This window comes from Pteropus alecto, unplaced genomic scaffold (genome assembly GCF_000325575.1).
Source record: "Pteropus alecto unplaced genomic scaffold, ASM32557v1 scaffold86, whole genome shotgun sequence".
In the NCBI taxonomy this organism is placed as follows: domain Eukaryota; kingdom Metazoa; phylum Chordata; class Mammalia; order Chiroptera; family Pteropodidae; genus Pteropus; species Pteropus alecto.
This window is the reverse complement of record NW_006442109.1, coordinates 28583758-28598032: the sequence shown is the minus strand read 5'-3', so window position 1 is coordinate 28598032 and position 14275 is coordinate 28583758. Positions and strand designations below refer to the sequence as shown.

Sequence of the window (14275 nt, the reverse complement as noted above, 5' to 3'; positions counted from 1 at the left end):
GGGGGGGCATTAGCTGTCCGCGGATGCTTGACCAGAGCCAGTACATCTTCAGCCCAGTCCTGCAGGACCCCAGAGCACAGTAGTCAGACCCCTGATCTTAAAAGTGCCTGTACCACCCCATGGCCCAGACCTCTCTCTCAAAAAGTCTAGTATCCCAGTTTACACATGGTTAGGACCATCCCTGCCCGCGGTGGCTCTCCTCATCCCTCCCTCTCAGCCACCTGAACTGTAGTCCACTGGGGTGAAATCCCATCCCCATCTTAGGAGCCACAGGCCTCAGCATCTTCCATCCCTCTCCAGGAGCGGGAAGTTGTTGTCAGGAAAGTCCATGTTGAAGACATCCCGGAGCTTCTGGCTCTGCAGCAATGGAGACATGGTTAGGACCATCCCTGCCCGCGGTGGCTCTCCTCATCCCTCCCTCTCAGCCACCTGAACTGTAGTCCACTGGGGTGAAATCCCATCCCCATCTTAGGAGCCACAGGCCTCAGCATCTTCCATCCCTGACTCCAGGAGCTGGGGCTGGGAGCAGGAGGCCCATAGGAAGAGGCTAACCAAGACTTTGCGACCTGGGAGTCCTGTGTGTCTTGTCACTTTTAATTTGAAGACAGATTCTTAGCTCCCAGTCTCAGGGAATCCTGCTCCCATCAATCTTTTCCTCTAATCTTCCTACCAGCATTAGGTAAATATAGTCAAACTAGTCAGGGGGTCAGGAGTGTGAGCAACACCTGCCAGATAGCCTGGGGTGCTCTAAGGGCAGGAGATGGCCTCATGACATCTCTTCTGATGGTACCCTGGCACCGAGGCCCCAGCAAGCCCTGGAGCAGCCATGCCCCTTCCTCATCTCAGAATGAAGCCTTGCTGCCCAGCCCAGGGACACTTCACCTTGTTCCAGAGATCAGGCTTCCCACCCCCTGAGAGACTCCTGCCTGCACCTGGGCTACTGCTGGGCCCACCTACCTTGGGAATCTTGGCAAACTTCCCAAAGCGGGTGTCGCGGATGCTGGTGATATCCAGAAACTCCATCTCCTGGAAGGTGCCCCATGGGAGCAAAGAGGAGATGTGGACAAAGAGCAGGGTGGAGGGAACATCCATATCCCTTCACATCTCAGTCGACTGCCCTCTCTCGATGTCAAGACTGTGTAGGGCCACCCAGACCCCAGCCTTCCCTTCCCAGTGATCAGGTTCTCTTTACTCATGATGACCCTCCTCCCTTCCTCTCTGCTCATTCCTTCCCTGGCCATTCAAGTTACTCAAATTACTTGGGAAGCTGTAGCCTGCAGTCTCACCTCTACCATCCTGGACTCTCCCCAGGCTCCTGCTCCCTTCTTTCTGCTTGGGTGCTGAGGTCCTTCTCTGATTTCTCTAAGCCCTCAAGTTCACCCAGAACCACAAGCAGAGAATCAGCCTTCAGCTGCAGCCCTCTTCTCTCTCTCTCTCTCTCCTCCCACCCCCTTTCTCTCCACAGGATGCTAAGGCTGGAGCATCTGAGTGAAAGGCAGCCATGACTGGAGTAACTGCATCCTCCATTCCAAAGCAAATAGCCCCTACCTACAGGAGATCCCCCAAAGCCACCCTTCCAGGTCATTCTATACTCCCTAGCATCCACATCTCCACCTTCAAATCACCAAGAAGCTGCTTTAACTCAATGAATCAGTAGGAACTCAGGACCATGGTAGGTAGGGGCTGTCTCACCTTACTCTGATATGTCCAGTATAAGTAATAGCCCTTGGGGTCCACACGGAGGATAACCGGGGAGGCTATCGTTGTTTCCTGTGGAGAGAAGGAATCAGCACCCTTCTCTGAGACTTCAGGCCAAGCTCCCTTGGCCCACACCAGGGGTTTCAGAGCTCACCATCTCCCTAGCAGGTGGCCGTCCCAGGAATCTGCAGGCATTTCCCTTTGTTTTCCAGGGCTAAGGGCTAGGCATAAGCTTTAAAAGCTCTGGACCAGGGGTAGAGAGGGGTAGAGGATTGGAGATGGCATTTTCGCCTCTAAACCCCAAAGAGAAGTTCTCCCTCTAGACCTCAAACAGGGTCTTGACTCTCACCTCACCTTGTTTTCAAGGGCCGCAGCTCAGCCAAAGGTGTAGAATATCTCTCCCTAAGTCTCCATACTACCTCCAGGATTGCTCAGCACAGTGAGAGCCAAGAGCCCAGCTCCTGTGCCTACGTCCAAAGCCCTGCACAACCTAGCAGCAACCTAGATTCCCACATGCACAGTCCTCCCTTCCATGGACCACCCTCTATCCCATCCATTCAACTGTCTATAGCCACCAAGGGCATTCCACCTCCAAGCCTAAATACCCTCCCCTGCCTGAAACATCATCAAGGACCAGCCCAAGCCTCACTTCTTCTTTAAAGCCTTTTCTGAAACACACTGGGTGGGGACTGGATCTCAGACCTAGAAGCCCACCTGGAAAATCCCCAGGGACTCGTGGACTCCCAGGAAACAAGCCTGTACTAGACCACGAGCTCAGTGCTGCAGGTTTGCTGAAGGAGCGAGTGACTGATGAATATGAATGATAAATAAACTCACTTCTAAATTTCTGCTCTGTTCACAGAGCACACAGACTACCTTTGATTGTAATGGTCTTTGCATATATAACAAGATATTAAAATGGAAGTTTCCAACAATGCATGGTAGTTCTTGCATGCCAGACTAGACCAAATGCAGAATTTACAAAGGAAATAATCTCTCCACTCCCCACCCCAACGCCAGCCCCACCCCCCGCCAAAAACAAAAACAAAAACAAAAACAAAAATGTCTCTCAGATTAGGGGTGGTTGAAGTAAGGAGCAAAGAGAACACTTTGTGGGGAAGCTAATTTTGGAAAAATCTGTGTTGTGAGTTGCATTCCCTTGCCTCTTCAAGGGAGGATTGGGGGTGCCTGCCCCCCACTTTAAGTCTAGTAGGGGGTTTCAACTACGCTTGGAGAGTTTTTATTAACCCTGTCGTTGCGAGACACAGAGATGCAGGCATGCTAGATGATCCCAAACCCCAGAGTCTGTTGGGGCCATGAACACATATTTGCTGGGGTCCAGAGTGGGTCTGTGGAAGGAAGGGGCAAAGAGTCCAAAGCTACAGGAAGCTGAAGATGGTAACTGGATTTGGAGCGGCTGAAGAAGTCATTTCAACCAACCTTCTGAAATAGAGATGGTGAGAGGACTCTAAGCAAGAGATCCCTAGCTCAAGGGGCGGGGGGGCGGGGGGGGGGTTGGGCAGAGGCAGGGAGGGCGGGTCTCCGGAGAATCCTCAAAAATGTGTACCAGAAAATGAAAAGCCTACACCTCTACCAGGCTCAGAGAATACAAGCCAGCTGACAATAGCACCTGTTCAATAAGCACTTTGGCACCCCTTTCCCATCTCCCTCCCTGCACCCCATCCCTGAGAGGAAGAGGACCCGGGAATCCCACCTGAAGCCTTTCCAGGGGGCCTGCAACCCATGTGAAACCATTTCTAGAGGGAGGAGGGGAGATATCATTCTAAATGAAGGTTGAAATTTTGAATGATAACTAGTTTCTGACATAAGCATTGTGAGGAAAAGTGGCCATAGAATTGACTATTCTCCAAGAGCAAATGGAATGTCTGTGACTGTCTGACTTTCCTTCCACGGGCAGGAGGAGAGCTTCTCTCACCAAATACATTGTAAAGGAGCATGCGAGACAAAATTAAGTTGGGAATTGATTACATCCTGTGCACTGTGCTTATTCAACATGGCACAACATTCTCAAGTCATCTGCCAACTGGGCCGAAAGCAATCTGAGAGCAGAGCTCTGGCTCCTAGCTGTATGTGCCCAGTGACCAGGCTTGGGAGGTTCCTGCTCTTGGAAGTCAGAATCGAGGACTGCGCAGTACTCTGCATTGGAGAAGGGAGCGGGACAACCAGTTACTCAGGCAATGGCTTGGAGAGAAGGCCATAAAGCATGTCCTCATCCTTAATGACCCTCTGCCTAGTCAGGTTACGCAGAGGAACTGAGAGAGGCCACTTCACTTTTCATTCTGAGCCACTTCCCTCATTCCATAAGCTCCTGGGACATGCCACCACCATGCCACATTAACCACACACTCCTAAGAAAGCAGAAAGCATCTAGCAAGGGCCCCCTCCCCATAGTCATGGCAACTAGCTGATTCAGCCTAGTCCAGCCCTGAAGTCTGCCTTAACTCACAGACCCAGAACCCCCTCAACTCACCTGTAAGGAGGACCGGCCAGCCCTAAGGGCTCTCTCCTCACTTCACCCCCATTCCCGTAGAGACTGCATGTTCCCTCCCTGGGACCAATGCCTCTGACTCTCATACTGGGCCAGCCTGATGGCATCCTCTTTCTGAAGAAGGGGCCCCATATCATTCTCCTCGAATGCCCAAGAGGATCCCTGGCCTCTGGTGCCTGGGAAGACCAGAGGCTGAGAAGCAGTCCCCAGTTTGGGAAGAAGCAGACACAGTGGAGACAGAGGTGCAAGGCAAAGCAGCGCCTTCCCCCTTCCCTTGCAGACAGGCAGGCGGCAGGCAGCCTGCCTGAGAGCAGCCAGCGGAAGCAGAAGTCAATGCACTCCCTCCCAGGCTCCTGGGAGCAGAAGCCTCCGATTCTCTCTTGGGATCCAGGGGCCTTTGGTGGCTGCCCCAGCAGCTCAGGGGAGAGCAGGGCTTCCCTTGTTCAGGATCAGGGGCAGGTGGGGAGGAGTTAAGGATTCCAGTCTTGGCATCCTAATGGGGCAAGAGTCGGGTATCTGTGCTGGGAGTAGGGCCCCTGGCTCACCTCTGCTTCTAACTCTGCCTCAGCTCTAGGACACACTTTCCTCCTACTAAGGCTGGGACCAAGAGCAACAGATCTTGCTCTTCTTGGGGGCTTTGGGGAAGGACAGACCCAGACTCAAAGAAACTTCCTCCTGTGACCACCCAGGCCCCCACCCTCTTCTCATATCCACACACAGGGCCCTAGCCCCGGCAACCCAGGGACATATGCTTGGGGCACACACCCTCACCCCCAGGTTTGTTTATCAAGGCAGTTGTCAGCTGCCTGGCCCAACTACACAGGCACCTGGTCCTGGTAGACATAAACCAACCCACTCACCCTGGCAAAACCTATAGCAGCTTGCCCTCGCCCTCCCCCACTTCTGTCATCCCAGCGCCCCAGCAACCCACAGCCCCTGCCCCACTCACATCGTCCCATTTGATGAAGCGCTCCCCTTGGCTCAGATAGGCCTTCACCTTGGGGGGCAACAGGACAGGGTTGAGCAGAGACATGGTGCCAAGTATCCCTCTTTGGAGAAGCTGGATAAGCAGAGGAGTGCAGGAGGAGGGAGAGATGGAGGGCGGGCAGGAGGAGAGCCAAGCTGGGCTCACATGGCACCCGCCCTGAGCCAGTCCGGAAGTCTGGGTGCTCCACGGGTGGCAGTGCTGGGTGCAGAGCTGAGTGCTTCGGCCAGAGGCCCAGCTGCTTTTTAAATCAGCCTCCTCCCGTCTGCCTACAGTGGAGGCTGTGGTCACAGCTCCTCAGCTCCTGCCCAGGGAGGCTGGCTCCCCTCCTCGAAGCCCCCGCCCTCACCCTGTGCCTCAGCACTTCCTGCTCAGGGCTTCCTTCTCTGTGCAGTTCAGGACTGTGAGGCGGGTCATAAGGCCTGGTCGTCTTGGAGCAGGGACCTCCCAGTCCCAGGGTTACACCCTGGTCAGAAGCAGCTGGGGAACTGGAGAAGGAACAATATGGGACCCACTGGGGATACTGTTGCCCAGGTGGGGACTGAGAGGAGGAAGCAAGGAGGTCACCAGGGAGAGTGACCTCCAAAGGGGTGGGGTCCAGAGCATAAGAGTCTCCCCTAGAGCCTGAGGGGTCTGGGACCACCCTGGAGGTTGGAGTTAGGGTGCGGCAGGGCCCAGGTAGGATTGAGTGTTTTGAATAAGCAAAGTTTGCTGAACACTCGGCTCCTCTTTCTCAATGCTTCCTCTCCATGAAAATGAGATGCAAGTGAGGCAATCATACCCCTCACTCACCACACATGAATCTCTCCTCTTGGTCCTCTAGGTCTGGCTGAGACCTGGAACCTCCACTGACTAGCCACCATTCAACACATGGCTGGTTTGAGCAACAATTGGCCACTAGCCTCCATTGGACTTTCCTGTCAGGCTCCCTCTTCTGCTCTGTGCCCAGAGCCTGCGGTGAGAACACTTGAGGCAGGAGGCTGTTTGGAGAGGACTCATCTCGGGGCACCTGCTCAGGGTGCATGACCCTAACACTGTTCCAGCCCAGGGAGCTCAGTCCTGGCCCTGCTCAGTGAGCCCACTTCCTCTTGCTTAACCTGATCTGCATATCACCCTTGTTAATTCAACTGGGGGAGCAGGGAGCTCTGCCTAGGACTTCCTTCCCCTCTCAGGGCCTGGCTTTTTGCAACCAGATTCCACCTTGAGCCTTTGTGCAACCAGATTCCACCTTCAGCCTTTGTGCCACCTCCTGACAACTGTGGGGTCCTCAGTCCCTAGAACTATCTCTGCTGGCCAGTCTGGGCCAAGGCAGGAGGGTGGGGGACAGTGGGGGCTAGAGCTAAAAGGATTCTCTAGCAGAAAAATAACCCCCAGAAAAGCAATTCTAAGACCATCAGGGTGGAGCCTGGAGCAAGGCCTGACTGAGCCTTTGGAAGCAGCTTAGAAATCCTCTAGCTCCCTTGCCCTCTGCCCTCAGGACTCATCCTGTCTTCTCTCCCTCCTTGTCCTGCTGTCTCCCATCTCTCCTCCCCCATCCCTCCAGCTCTGGGCCCCTCTGGTGGCCCCTCTGGTGTCCCCTGCAGTTCCGATTCCCTCCCTGGGATCGGGTTCCCTCTCTGACTGTTTGAATGAATTTTGCAAGGGAAATCCCTGCCTTTCCCAAAGCCCCTGCACCTGTCACCTGCAGCCACCCTGGATCTGCACCCAAGTCCCTCCCTCTTATCTGCCCTGCAGCCATCATGCTTCTCTCCACTTTGGGCATGGAAAGACAATTCCTTCCCTGTCCCCCAGACTAGAGAAAGAAAAGAACAGGCTCCTCTCATTTCACAGGACTGGGGGTGCCAAAGGAAGGCAGAGAATTCAAGATTCTTTACCCTGATCCTTTCATTCTTGGGCTCTGAAGATTGAGGTTCTGAATCCACAGAATAAATCCTTACCCATCTTTACCCAGTGATTGCACTGCCTGGACCCAATTCTTGAGACCCTTCCCCAACTGTAGCTTCCATGAGGCCTGTACTCTCCTGCCTACATCCTTCAAAGCAGCCCTCAGAATGCAGGAAATCCACACAGTGAGGGGAGCTGGGAAAATCTTCATCAAAGAGGGCTTTTTTCTTTTAAAAATTAATTTAGGTTTTTAATAAATTGACAAAGAAAAATATTGTATAAATAATAGTAGAATGGATATGGAGAAAATCAGGAGGTCACACGAATACCCAGTTTGGAAAATATACTTCCTAGGCTGAGCTGAGCAAAGCCCCCCCCCAGGCCGTCTGCCAATCCCACCCGCAGGGCAGAAGGCAGAAGGGCAAGGATGCCCCCTGCTGGGTGCACTGGAAAGCATGTGCCTCCTGGTGAAAGGCCAGGTATCCAGGAAAAGCAGACCCTCAGGGAAGTCTCCAGAGGGTCTGTGTCAGTTGTGATCTGTGGAGACAGATATGCTGGAGAGTTTGGTATGTGTGAGCTTTGGGCTGTAGAACATTCTGAGAACTTACATTCAACTCACTGCTGCTTCCCAGGGAGATGTTGGTGGCCTGGAGCCTTAGAGAGAGATCCTGAATTCACTAGCTCACTTGGCAGCTTTGTGTGGGGACCTCGTACTTTGTTTACCAACCTGTTCATAAGAGAAGTTTAGTGGAAGTTGAACTCAGATCTTCAGATGAGCCAGTTACCAGCCAAACAAGAGTCAGACTAGGTGGGTTTCTTACCTGAAGGAGCAGTGAGGTTCAGGAGCCTAGAGGCCTGTCGTGGGTCTTGAGACAATGGCTAGCTTACTTTTGGAATAAAGAGGGCTCAGTTATTGCATCCTCTGGGGTCTGTTTCCCAGTCTGACCCAGGGAACCACACTCACTACTCTACGAATCCAGACACTTCCTTGCTGGTTTATCTTGTGATACCTAACCTTCCTGTGTCTCAACTTTCTCACCTGTAAAATGGAGATAACAATGCCTCAAGTGCTGTGGTAAGGACTAAATAATATAATGGATGAAAGTACTTAATACGATGCCTGCACTTGAGCTCAATAGTATTTTTTCCCCCTCTTTAATTTCCACACCCCACCCCCGCTACTTCCACCCCTGACCTATGGATGTTGCTGTTTCCCCTTAAGAACTGGATCAGTGAAGGTGGGACGTCTCCTCCCACAGGCTCTGGGCGCATACCCAGGGCCCTGGCGCACCGCACCGTAGGGCGTGAACTCAGGACCTTCTGCATGTAAAGCAGACATTATACTATGGAGCCACCCCCTATTTTATTTATTTTATTTTATTTTTTTTTAGCAGACACGGACAGGACAAATGCAGTTTCTTATTACTTCCTCTTCAGTATATATGCTACTCATTCCCTAACAAATATCTTCACTGACTTGCTCTTTGGCGATTGGTTGTTTTGTTTTCTTTTGTTTGTGTTGCATTGTTTAGTTTTCAGCAGTTTGTGCAGATCAATGGCTGAACCACCTTCCCAGGGCAGGCTGAGTTAGGGGTGCTGCTGATTGTAGACTTGCAGCAGACTGTCCCCCAAGTGGCCAAAACTTGTGAAGTAAAATGCCAACCTCCCACCACCTTCGCACCACCACAGCCCCGACAGCTGATGAGGCAGGTGTGAGACTGAGGACCAGGAGCTGTTCATTGGTCTGGCTATATGTCCAGCTGTAGCTCCAGATCCAGTCACCCTTTGCAGGCTGAGAGCTGAGTGTGAATGGAGGCAAGGACAAGGCTGGGTAGCAGGTGCTGAAGTAAGCAGGAGAGGAAAGGCAATCAATAGTTCTCTGCAGAAGCCCAGGAGGAAGATGTTGCTTATCCTCCCATGCCAAGCCCTTCTAGAATCATAGAAGGAGCTATCTGTGACTCAGAAACAGAAAAGAATAGGTCTCATGTGTGTGTGTTTCCCTTTGAAGTGCCATGTTGGATCAGGCTGTTGTAGCTGAGTGAACACTGGATCCACTCTCAAGAAACCCAGATTTTAGTCTCAACCAGAGCAAAGGTTTGCGGTATGATCTTGGCAAGTTACCTGAGCTCTCTGATTTGTTAAGCTTTTAATCATTTCTAAGGTACCTTTTAGCTCTAAAAACCTCTGCCTTTTCCATCCGAAAGGCCAACTTTGTCAATTTTATCTCCCACTATTTCTCTGAGAGGTGACGAACCTAGAGATGAGAGTTGTAAATGGCAGGAAAGGATTGGCCCCTACCCCAGCAGGGCATTCTTGGACACATTATTCATCTCCTCTGTCCCTCTTTATCTACCTGGAAAGGAAGCTGTTTACCTAAGTGTGATGAAAATAAATTAGAAAATGTTCTTCTCCAGGCGGTCATGGTGCATTGCACATAAGGACTACCCTCAGAACAGATTGCTTGCTTCTATCCTTACTCTTGTCCTCATCCACCTTTTTATCAGGACCTGGGCAAAGCCATAGAGACTCCTGAAGCCAGTGAGAACAGGGATATGTTGGGAGACACACTTGGGTCATCCTAACCTGCTGGAGTAACAGCCTGAACCTCAAAGGTGAAATGAATAGGGCTTAACTGAGAGATCCGGGCTTGGCTCCAAGGCACCGACTGTACAACCACAGGGTGGGGAAGTAGCAGCTTAGCAGAAGCATGTGTGAATAAAACTGAGGGTTTTTGCTGACAGCTAGCTCCATATGAGTCAAATGAAAAGGCTGCCAGAAAAGTGATGGATGCTTGGGTTGCTGAATTGAAGTCGAGTACTGAGCCCAGTGATTCTCCATCTTGATATCAATCAGAATTTCCTGGGAAGCTCTGGTAAACACTGTGTATTCCTTGTTGCACCCAGACCCTCTGAATCAGGACCCAGGCTGGGTGGGTAGGCAGAGGGAAAGGAAGGTGAGGAGTTTGAATTTCTAAAGAGCTTCACCCTTGGTTCCAATGTGCAGCCAGGGCTCTAGAACCAAGGAAGACTCAGTCCCATCTCATTCTTGGTATGTCAGGTCACATCTGATATACTCTGGGACTTTGGTTTAGTTGCCTTATTGCGGTGAAACACATAACTGGAGGATATTTGGTGAAGGGCAGCCAGGATGTAGGATTCAAGCAACACTGTGGGAATTGGTAGAGGGAACCATGGCATAGAAGACACAGGTGGCCAGGAGGTCTACCTTCAGATGAATGAAACTTGTCCTCTGTTGTCTCTAAGCTTAGAATCTTAGGTGACTTTATTGACTGTCTTAGGTCAGGTTTCTCATGAAACATCATGAGACAGAGATTTACTCGCAAGAAGTTTATTGGGAGGTGTTCCCAGAAACAATACAACACATCTGACAGAGTGGAGGAGTCAGGATTGAGAGAAGGAAATTGATCAGTGACTCAGTCACAGCAAAGGAGGTCTCCCCAGGGACTTCTGGGGTTGGGATGATCCTTCAGAGCTGGCCCCAACTAAGGCAAGATGGCTAGACCTTTGAATCCTCACATTGACCAGGCAGATTAATCTTAGGGAGGGTTCAGGAAGTTAGATAAGGCAACTCCTTTTGAAAATGCCCAAGGAGAGACTCGGCTATGAGCCATTAGCAGCTGACACTCCTGGAAACTTGGAGATAAGCTTCTTGGTCTCAAAGGCAGGATCTGGGTGGTTCACCATAGCACCACAACAGTATCCCCTTGGCATGGCTCCAACTACTTGCTTCACATACTGAGGTCACTCTGCCTGGAAATAGCACCTCCAGAATTCTGGTGACCACTTTCTCTGGTAAACTTAAAGAAAGATAAATAGAAGGAAACATAGCTCCCACTACAAATGGTGTCGCAATTGATATCCAGCATTCTCCACACCCCATTACTCATTCTAGATTCTCCTTACCTTCAGCTTGTACCTCTGCTGGTCTAGGTTGCTTACCTAATGGCATTTCTGAGGAGTCTGAGCCCATAATTACCATGCCCTTCTCAAACCAAGCTTCTGAAGTTGTCCACTTACTATCAAAATTAGGCAAGGGAATACCAAGAGATACCCCAGTGGATCACCTGGGTGCCAAACATATTCTTCCCTAACCCCACTATGCAGCAGCAGCCCAAACTCTTCTAAAGAATCAGGGTCAAGTACCCCTGTCAGGAAGTGACTCCTTTCTTTTCCTGCTGGTGTCTTAGCACAAGGAGTATGAAGGACAGAAAGCAGCCACAATTAATGTTTATGAGATTCTTATTCTGTTCCCTGGTGAAAGTGTTCTACCTCTGGGACCCAGATTCTCTAAACCCAGAGGACCTGGAACTATAGAATATGAACCACAAATTCCACACACATCTCCCCACATAGGTGACTGGGAGTGATGGTAAATGAGGTTACTTCTCCTTCTACCCCTTCTCTGTATTTTAGCTATTGAGCCATAACACAATATTATAGTTATTCAACAGGGTACATACTCCATGCCAGAGCATAGTGTCCCATTGTCTCTAAAATGATGCTTCAGCCTCATGAACAGCCTTCGAAAGGCTGTTCTTTTACTCTATCAACTCTATTCACCAGTGGGCAACAAAATATGTAGTATGCCCAGAAGATTCCATGACCATGTGCCTTCTCTTTTGCTATAAAGTGAGACTCTTGGTCTAATGCAATGTTATGTGAGATCCCATGTCAGTGAATCAAACACTCTTTAAGTCCTCAGAGAGTGGTGCTGGTTGAGGAAAAAGAAATCCATATCAAGAAAATATGCCCAATGAAGTTCAGATGTATCACCAACTCTTCCAGAGTAACTACCTGATAGGTTGTTGTGAGACAAATGAGACAACAAATATAAGTGCTTACTATGGTGCTTAGCACATAATAAGGGCATGGATGTTGTTACTATTATAATTGGTCAGAACTCTCCAAAGCCTGAGAAGGCTGCCCTAGGGAGCAAACAAGGTATACCATCATGGAGGGTTTTTTAGCTGATGCTGGAGAGTGTTCCATAGGGATGTTGTGCATGAGTTCTAGGGTCTGTGGGGGTATTTACAAAAGATAACTTTTTGGGCCCTTTCTGTCCCCACTCTGCCATGATTCTCTGATTTCTCTCTGACTACCCTTAGTAGGGGAGAGGCACTTAGAGAAGCATATTCACTTTCAGGCCACTAGGGGGCCATTTAGTTTCCTGCAAAAGGAATACACTAATGGTTTCTTAATGGCTCAGGCACCAGGGAGATCAGGCTCAATTATATCTGAAAGCAATTTGAGTTCCTAGGGTAAAAGACACTATGTAAATCCAGATAATAAATAGGGTTTATTGATGATAGGTTAAAGAATCTGGCACTGTTTAGTTTGGAGAAAAATAGGGTAGGAGGAATTGAATAAGGGCTTCAAGTACATTTATTCTTTAGTATAGAAAAGAGTGACATGCTGTTTTCCGCTCCACTGAGAACCAAGCAAGAAGAAAGAAGTTTAATTTGCAACAGAATAAATACAGAATGCACTCAAGAAAGATGATGGAAGAAGGCTTTGTTTTTGGCCTTACCTGGAATCTTTCAGAATAATTCACCTTGGTATGGTTGGTATGATCGGTCCTGCCAGGAAAGCCAGAGAGCAGGGGAGAGAAGAGAGGACAACATCCAGAAACAATTCAGGGATTTTAACTTAACAAGCCACCCTGCTAGACCCGCTCTGGAGGAGGACTGAGAAAGAGTGATTGTCTTTTCCCCATCAGCCTACAGAAGACAATATACACTGCAAACTTCCAATATCCTTGAAAGTAAAAAGCATCCAGTTGGCCCCTGCTAGTGGCAGACTCACACCTGGGTCTCAGGAATTGGAGTGAGGGGCTGGGTTTTAGGCCATTGGTTCCCCCAGCATCAGCACACTGGATTCTGACAGTCACTTGACTTCTGTGTGGGTGAGGTAGCCCGGCAATAGTGTTAGGGAAGGGCTTTCCCATAAAGGGGCAGCAGAAGCCAAAGGTTCCTGTGGAGCAAGAAGGGAAATGGGAAAGGCAGAGAGGGTCCTGCCCCGCAGAGCCAGAAGCCAGGAGTCAGGCTCACATCTGCAGGGACAGCACTTGGGGTGGGAGGAAGGTTCACCCACAGAAGCCCATCAAGAGCACAGTCCTCTCCCCACATACACTAACACAGGCAGAGTCTCCCATACCCATTGAGACACCCAGGAGGTCCACACATCCAGCTCTGAGAACACAGGAAATAGAATTCAAGGAGGAGAAAGCCAAATATTCTGAAAAGCCTTGTAGGGAGGGAATGGGAAGGAGAGAGAAGGGCGGAAGAAGCGGGAAGGCACAGGAGAAAGCGACTGCCGAGAGTCCGAGCTCGGAGAGAGGTCGTCAGAACTCACCTGAGGGAGGACGACCCTTACATGGAAAGAGGGGCAAGGGAACAACGGCCCGGGCTCTGAGACTCGCACAAGATCAGAGGGGGAAAAAGTTCTGGGAGCCGTCCACGGGTTCAGTAAACCCCTTAACCTGGAAGTCGGAAGCCCGCAGAAGCGGGACCTGAGACCTGTTACAAACTTTGGCACGAGGGTAGGAGAGGCGTCTGAAAAACCAGCTGAGCACAAAATCATGATGCAGTCTGGAAGGTCTGGGCAGCCTGACTGGGGGCTCTAAGAGGACAAGGAATCGGGAAGATTTCAGCAGAGCCCCGAAGCCCAGGCGGCACCGGGAAGGCGGGGGTGGGCCCGGAGGGGAAGGGGCGCGACTAGCTGTGACCACAATGGGAGTTCCCGTGGTTCTCGTCTGCCTACGCTGGACGTGAGCCAGGCTCACCAGGTGTAAAGGGGTCTGGAAGACCCGACCAGTGGGTACGTGGAGCGAGGCGCGAGCGGAGAGCACTGGCGTGGTAGCACCCCCACTCTGGGGGAAACCGAGGGCTGAGGGCCGAAGCCGCTGCTGCAGTTCCATCCGTCGTTTCAGGCAGGACAAAGAAGAGAGGTGCCAGAGTTGACAGCTCCGCTCTCCGACCGGCCCTCCACGCCCCCCTTCCAGGTCGGCGCTCCGCTCGGAACGACGCCGTTCCCCTTTTAAAGAAGCGCGGGGGCTCCCCCCCCGCCCTCGCTGCTCCACCCCGCGCGGGGCTGAGGCGCCGTTGCCCTTTTAAGAACCAGCCTCCTTTAACTCTCTCGTAACGGGGCGTCGCTGTGGGGCTCGCAGAGCCAGCCCGCCTC

At 51.1% G+C, this 14275-nt stretch overlaps 1 protein-coding gene across 1 annotated transcript in view; it reads right to left on the bottom strand.

Annotated features, from left to right (window-relative positions):
• PLCB2 (phospholipase C beta 2) overlaps window positions 1-5478 on the bottom strand; it is a 22412-nt gene extending 16934 nt beyond the window's left edge. The window contains exons 1-4 of the mRNA XM_006920597.2: window positions 5157-5478; window positions 1693-1770; window positions 958-1026; window positions 307-357 (exon numbers count right to left, since the gene is read on the bottom strand). Coding sequence (XP_006920659.2) covers window positions 307-357; window positions 958-1026; window positions 1693-1770; window positions 5157-5240 — 282 coding nt within the window. The 5' untranslated portion in view covers window positions 5241-5478. The remainder of the gene's footprint in view (window positions 1-306; window positions 358-957; window positions 1027-1692; window positions 1771-5156) is intronic.
• Between the last annotated feature and the right edge of the window lie 8797 nt (window positions 5479-14275).